The sequence below is a fragment of the Zerene cesonia genome, chromosome 26 (assembly GCF_012273895.1).
Source record: "Zerene cesonia ecotype Mississippi chromosome 26, Zerene_cesonia_1.1, whole genome shotgun sequence".
NCBI lineage: Eukaryota > Metazoa > Arthropoda > Insecta > Lepidoptera > Pieridae > Zerene > Zerene cesonia.
In genome coordinates this window covers 3,927,097-3,934,877 of record NC_052127.1, presented here as the reverse complement: position 1 = coordinate 3,934,877, position 7,781 = coordinate 3,927,097, and the positions used below count along the sequence as shown (strand labels likewise).

At 31.8% G+C, this 7,781-nt stretch overlaps 2 protein-coding genes across 2 annotated transcripts in view; one reads left to right on the top strand and one right to left on the bottom strand.

The window, feature by feature from the left end:
* Positions 1-1,428: 1,428 nt before the first annotated feature.
* On the bottom strand, positions 1,429-3,391 carry LOC119836935 (cytochrome c oxidase subunit 6C). The gene is made up of 3 exons (XM_038362407.1): positions 3,238-3,391; positions 2,128-2,300; positions 1,429-1,576 (listed from the first exon to the last, which is right to left on the bottom strand). The coding sequence occupies exons 2-3, from the start codon at positions 2,298-2,300 to the stop codon at positions 1,513-1,515; spliced, it is 237 nt and encodes a 78-aa protein (XP_038218335.1). The 5' UTR covers positions 3,238-3,391; the 3' UTR covers positions 1,429-1,512.
* Positions 3,392-7,131: 3,740 nt separating this feature from the next.
* The window catches only part of LOC119837180 (protein piccolo-like), an 8,952-nt gene continuing 8,302 nt past the window's right edge, over positions 7,132-7,781 (top strand). The window contains exon 1 of the mRNA XM_038362704.1: positions 7,132-7,143. Coding sequence (XP_038218632.1) covers positions 7,132-7,143 — 12 coding nt within the window. The remainder of the gene's footprint in view (positions 7,144-7,781) is intronic.

Here is a 7,781-nt window from a genome sequence, read left to right as displayed (position 1 = left end):
ATATATCTATTTGATTAAGATAAAATGTATAATTGAAGTAATAATTAATCATTTTAAAAATATCTTAATGTATTCCATATATATAGGGAAAAATAATAAAAAAATTTATATAAATTAAGATAGTTTACTCTAAAGCATTCGCATTCGTATAGTGCTCTCACGCTCGTATTCCTGCTTGAGTAATTTTTGTGTTTAGGGGTTGTTTGGCCATTGCAATCTGTCTGACTGATTAAATATAGAATTGTAATAGTTACCTTAGTACATATTAATAATTCAGATATTTAAAAATAAATCAAGTTCATTTATTTTTTTTAGAGCTTTAAAGCGTCTGATGAAAGTTTTAGCCCACAGAAAGTGTCTGATTTATTTTTAAATGACTTCATAGGAATATTCTACAAAACATATAAAAATCAATCATAAAATTTAAGTTAAGTAAGTAGCTACCTTTCTCACCTGCGCAGGTATCACCGGGTGAGCTCCACAAACATTCAGGTATCAAAAAGTACACAAGAGACTACTGTGAACCGAAAGTTATATGCTTTAGAAAATATGTGGTGTCTTACGGCTCTGGGATCTTACCCTATTTCTTTTAACGAGACATAAGATTTAGACTTTATTCAACTCTATTGGTTGTAGGTGCCTCCATGGACGCCTCGAGTTGCGACATCGTTTCAAGGAAAGCATTTTTTTATATATTATTACATTACATATTTTGTATATATTTTTATTTGGAGCATTGAGCTTGCGCACGCATATAGCTTAAACGAATAAAGTTCCAGTAATGTGATATACTAACTTGTAGTACGTGGCATTTTGAAGACAGTGTGTTATTTTTACGACTAGATGTGTAGATATAACTCGTCAACGGTTTACCTCTTTTTATTTTTAAATATTTATCTCGTATCTCCAATGTATGAATTTATTTTTTGTTAGCTGCGCCCCACGGTTTCACCAGCGTAAGTCTGTATCTCGTTGCCTATGTGTTATTTCAGTTGTCTGACTATCTACGTACCAAAGTTCATTGCAATCGGTTCAGTAGTTTTTGAGTGAAAGAGTAACAATCATACACATAAATCCATCCTCACAAACTTTCGCATTTATAATATTTTAGGATAGGACTGGTTACATGTATGGATAGCCACCCGTAAAAATTATTGTTTTCAAATAGCATCTAGTAGTATAATAAATATTAGTCTATCACCTCACACTTACACACTTTTGACAAAATCTGCCTAGCAGCACAATGCACATATAATCAAACAGAAAAAAATTGGTAACCTGCATTGCGTTGGGGAGTAGGCCGTATTATAGAACACATCCATATTGCATAGCAATTGATTTAATAAAATATTGAATGCACAGAAATGGTCTTTTAGCTGTATTATATTTATAGATGATTTCACAGTCGTCAGAAATAAAACGAAAATGGTTGATTAATATTTTTCATATTTTTTAAATTACATATCTTACAGCACAAAAAAAAATTGTAACTACACTAGAGAAAGCTTTCATTTAGCAAGATTGGAAAAGACCCTTGGCGCGCATTTCTTCAAACTCCTTCTCGGCATCATATGTCCTGCAACAAGGAAACAACATAATTACATTCGATAAATAGCAGAGATTAAAAATAAATTACACAATTGAAGGCTGACAATCTCATAATACCCAATATGATTTCACACAATTTCGATTTAGGATAAATCAGTCAATTTTTATTCCACTTAAGTAGCTCAAAACACAAGATAAGAGTGTCATTGTATATTTCCTGGGTTTTAGATAAAAATGTTATATCATATAATTTATCTTTTAATCACAGAACAAATGACAAAGCTATGGATTGAATGTTATTTATGGTTTTGTATAAGGGTGTAAAGTCCCATGTCCCATACTGGGGTAGGGGGCAGAATGATATAAATGTTTCGCCAATCAATTTTCTTTATGGACAAGAAGGTGATCAGCTTTCTGTATCCTGCTAGACAGAATCATTTATTTGTGCGTCCCCACTGGGAATTAAACCCACAACCCTTTGGTTCTACACTCATGCGTTAACCACTGCACCAAGGAGACGGGCAAGGATTTGAATAAGAGTAATAGTGACGTATGTATTTGATTTTGTCTATTTCTCACCTGTAGAATTCAGCATATTTCCTCTTGCGCTCATTACCAACAATCTGCTTGAATGCGATCCCGCTCACACCAGCCAGGGTCAGCGCGATGATCAAATTACGCTTGATAGCTGTGTTGAGGAGGCCTCGCATCTGAGGCTTGGCGACGGTAGATACTGCGCTTTCACCGGCCATCTAAATGTTGTAAAGGGCATTATAATATTAGTCAATTAAAAATTCAACAGTTAAAAAGTTAAAAAACAATTAAAGAATTAATAAAATAAATTTGTATATTAATTTAATACTATAATTGCATATGGTATGTATCAGAGAGCAAGTTAACACTATGTTATATTACAAATGGTGTTTTTTTACAGCATGAAGCAATTTGAATAGTTTTGTGATAAGAGAAAACTCTTCCTCTGTAAAAGCCAATGTATTGTAAATATAACAGTAACCAAGATTTCTAGGAAGAATTTAATAGGTTCAATTTTCAGTAGATTACAGATACAAATTCCTATCAATCCCAACCTAATTTTTTCTTATAAGTAACCTGAATCAGGTAAAAACCCAGGGCAATCGATATTTTCCTTTGACTACTTTATAAATTAATATTATAAAAAAAATTAAAAATACTTGGCATTCTTTTGTTTTATTAAACTCAATATTAATAGGCAATTCAGTTAACCAAAAATTCATAACATGAAAATAATATAATAAAATAAAAAAGAATAAAAATTGTAGATTTTAATTCTCATTATTTTAACAATATTATTTCATATTTGGAAATCTAAAAATTATTGAATTATTTCAATAGAATCCGTTTAAAAATGGAATACAACAAAGTAGGGTTATTTTTTTTCTATGTAATTATATACGATACAAAATAGGTTGTAACTCGGTATTCACAAATCATCTATTCAAAATTTATATATAAGTAAAATAACTAAGGAAAAGAAAAGAGTAAGCTTCTATATGATTTATAAAGGTGAAAGAAAAATATTATTGATGTTCTTACATAACACCAAACCTTAAAATTCTAGTCTCCATTTGTTAACGACGTTTAGAATAAACTCTTAATTTTGAGTAACAAAAAGTAGTGCATCAAATTATTTTATTAAAAATTACTTACTTTTTACAATAATATTGAAATGGTAATCGAAAATCGCAACACAATACCAAAAAGAACACTTATCTTTTAGCAAGTACTTGTACTGGAACTGTTATCTATGAGCAATTATGACACTTGCTGCAGCACAGATAACTTTGCCAATTGGTTACTTCGCTAAATCACAATAAGCTAACCAATAAAAGAACGAGAAAAAGAAAATCTTAATTTATATTGATTAGTTTTGTAATAATTGCTAATAACTATATAATATAATAATCTGTGGTTCCGGAATAAATACAGATAAAGTATAGTATAAAAATGTAAATTCATTTAATTCAAATCATAATTATCTAGCCATCATATTATGATCATTATCATAATTATGGTCAATACGAAATTTTAGAAATGTCTGTTTTTATGACAAAATCGACAGTAAAATATAAAAAAAAAACTAGTCAGAATTTTTTGTTTTTTTATATACGACAAATATACAACTCAATAAAAAAAAATAAAATTTTTACAGACAAAGTTGATTTATACATAAGTATATAATAACATAACGAAAAAATAAGATACGTAACACACACTGGTAATGTGTTCCGTCCTCTTTCGTATTCTTCGCCTAGAGTTCGACCAGCTGATTGCTAATTTGTTTTTTAGAATAACAATGTCGAAATATAAAATAGAATCTTTTTATAGGTTCATTGTCCATATTCCACGGGTACCTTTAAATTCTATCAGTATGGTTAGTATCTATCATTTGTTATAAAATGTTTATGAATTTACTGGCAAACATAAAATTGAGTATTGTCTCAAAAAAATAAAAAAATACCGTTGCATCCAACACATAAACATATTAAACATTTGAAGGAAAGAATGGAAGATTGATTAATACTATCAACATGTAAATGCTACTAATTCAGGCACTATTTGTTACGGTGAAACGATAAGTAGACACATCAGATACCCGTCATTATGTGGGATTCAAGCACGCTTCGGCCAAATTAGGCCAGTTTACACCGGGCATGTACCAAACACCACATAAAACCAGCGTGAAATAGTAGCTTGATACTTTCCTTATCCTTTTCCCCTAAAAGCGGGTAGCGCATTCAGCGCAAAAGCATTATTACATTACCTGTGCGAATATTTATGGGCGGTGATGGATGCTCGAACCAGCAGCAGTAGCCCGCTTATGGCATATAAAAATCTGCTTCACCCACCCCAATTCTTTTATTCTTTTCGTCAATTCTTGCAATACCCATCACCCATTTAAAACTAAACGCATTTGATAAGGCTATATCCAGACAGCATGCGGTGCGATCCCTTACAATGAGGCGAATTTTTGAGCTCGGCCGAACATTTTATTTTAATTTACATTTTGATTTTACCCCAAAAACACCAAACAAGTCTCTCTTCTTTATTATATATGATAGGTCTTATTAAAATGTTCTCATGCTATGCTCTGTTATTTGTTGGCTCCATAGAGAGTATATGTTTTAAAGTTTTTATTGAACATATTAGAAATGAGGATTGGTCAGATTGAAACAACAAAATATTTTTTATTCATTTATTAATAAACTAACTTTACAAATTTAATAATAGCAGAACAATAATATTCCTTATTTTCTTTCATTCATAATAATATGATAATAATTCACCATGACTCATCGTACTTTATGAATATAATTATATGATTTAAAAATAATGGAGAACGACAGAAAAAGCAACTTACAGGAAAGTATATGCACAATAAAAATGATGACGCAATTTCATAGATTGCCAGCAACAAAAATTTACAGGCGCTCACTTGTCTAAAAACCGCCGCGCATCTAACAACACGTACTAGAAAAAATATTACAAATAACATAAAGTTAAATTTTATTGTATCGATTCTTTTATTTATTTCACTATTTCTGCGATTCTATTTACAAGTTATATAATGTTTACATACCAAAACTATACGCTATCTCATGTGTGGTGTATCCCCTAAACCTATATTTATAAGTGTTTAAACTATTTGTATTCCTCTTTCATTATAGATATATAAATGTATAATAAAGATATTTATCGGCATAAATTACTATCAATTAGTCGAAAATAAAAACAAAAACAATACAACTAAAAGGATAACTATACACCCAATATACAGCTAGTTTGAGAGTCCATTCACTATAATTATATGGTACAAGCTTGCAGGTCATAACTCTTATTATATAATACAAGGCTTCGAAATTCCTACAGGAGTCCGCGTGTGGAACTATCGCTGGAAACAACAGCCGGTATATATACAAAAACTCCCGACAAAATAATCGATAAAAAAAACAATTACTTAACGCGTAACATATATTAATTTCCCCATCTATACATAAAGATTTACAAGTGATATTACATCGGTCGGAACCGAAATTTTCAACTAATAATTTTAAAAAATCTGTAACACAAAGGCATGTGCACAATATCGTTCTCCTCTTCACCCCCACAACTAATCGCACACAACTATTAAATACTAACATATTTTGGTATACGCGCCTTCGGGCGATCGAATGTTTCAGAGTGGAACTATTTAAAAAATATAGTAAATATCATGTAGTTTCCAATACAATAACAGCGACGTATTATTTCTATAAACATTTCATAACGTCCCCGGCGAAGCGTCCAGTCACTCGAACGGGACGTATACCAAAACAAAAAATACATATGATATAGACAATGCAGTAGACACAGCTCTAACCACGGCACATGTTTTAGGGCACAATTTTATCAGGCAATTCATTATATTTAACTATAAAATATTCTCAAATATATTATACTACGTACGCACTAACACAGTTTTGTATTGTAGCACTATCACTGTTCGACCTAAAGTATTGACAACATGTCAAATTATACGGGACATAATGGCGGGAAATGGGAATCAATAAAAAAGAATGACTCGAGTAAGAATTTAAAACACTGTAAAGGGTTAAAAACTTTATAGCTATAGAAATAAATCGATTCACATCCACTTATTATTGCTTTGGATTGTATCATCTCAGACTTAGGAACCGCAAAATAAAATTTCATACATATATTAAATAATAATATGAATTTCATCTAACGCAATGTACAAAAAAAAGAGTTAAAATTGTTAATAAAAAATGACTACACGAATTCCTCGAAAACTGTTAAAAAATGTTAAACTGCAATAATAAATACTATGACTACTTAAGCTAACTTTTCCAAAATTCAATTCACTATGTACAGTGCAAATAAAGTGCGTAAATCATAAATTGCATTTAATAATTACAATCACTGGTTTTGAGTTCATTAATTGAAGAATAAACAGCAAGAACTGAAATGGGAAATTGATATAATGCGTGCGAATAAAGATACGGCAAAGGCGAAAACGTAACATCATGCCATCTCTCTCTAAACCTGCAAGACAGACATTATTTAGAGCGAGAAGGTGAGAGATGTCGGTATTCTGTCGGCCCCATCCCCATTCACAAGAAATAAACAACAATGGATCAAAGCAAGTTTTGTTTAGAATACTGGAAGCCCAAACAGACAACTGTTGAAACACTCAGTCACGATTATCATCGTTTCACTAAGAAATTATTTAAGTATTATGTCACATTTAAATTACAATTATTGGTCGTGAATTCTTAATCATAAAAACACTAACATTACATCGTAATAGCGGCGTCCGTTTTACGCGGGAAACCGCCATCTTGTCAATAATTTTTTAAATTCAAGAATAAAAAAATGCAAAGATCACTCCGTCAGACTGTTTCCCGCTAAAACATATTAAAACTACATCGCGGTTCGCTTTACCGATCACGAAGTTACGAGTCGTGCAAAAACGTATGAAAATATCTTTTTAAAACTTTATGAATTTACTCTTTATATCTCTCGGGTATTTATTCTATTATAACAATGTGCCTACAAGTAAGAGTGCTTTTTGTACAATATTCATACATTCTATTACTAAACTAAGGCTCTCGCGTTTGGCTTACTCTTATACGAGCTACGCCGGTAAATACTCGTACAGACACTCTTAAAATACTCCATACAAGAAATTAACTTATAATAAAAAAAAAAACTGAGTGCTTTATAGTGAATGGTAACATCGTTTGTTCACTAATTTAAAAAGTAATCAACGCCGCACGCAAATTCATCGAAAACTCCAGTGGCATTGTAAACATGAACACTTAAGTCGAACACTCGCATTTCCACCGCCGCGTATCACATTTCCGAAATAAATTAAAAGCATCCCACGCGTATTGCACTATCAAATTTTCATTTACAAACTGTTGAGATTCATAAAATCGAAAATTCATATAATCTGGTGCGAGTGACGGCCGAGCCGGGCCGAGCACAATCAATGTACCACGGAAGTTTTGTATTCATAAAAAAATAAATCCGAACACTCGTAGCGTGGCGGCGTTCACTGCACTAAGCAAGTGTGTCTACACTGTAGTCCGAGGCACTCGCGATGCGTTCACGATCGATCACAGTACGTATAGTTGTGTGTCAGTCTAGCGGGTAGAAGAGGGGCAGAGGCAGGGGCAGGGGCAGGGAGAGGG

What these genes read in the sequence shown, in the direction of transcription:
- LOC119836935 (XM_038362407.1), bottom strand. Translation starts at nt 2,300, where the DNA reads ATGGCCGGTGAAAGCGCAGTATCTACCGTCGCCAAGCCTCAGATGCGA. An exon ending in AAATATGCTGAATTCTACAG is followed by an intron (nt 1,577 to 2,127) that starts GTGAGAAATAGA and finishes TCCTTGTTGCAG; the next exon opens with GACATATGATGCCGAGAAGG.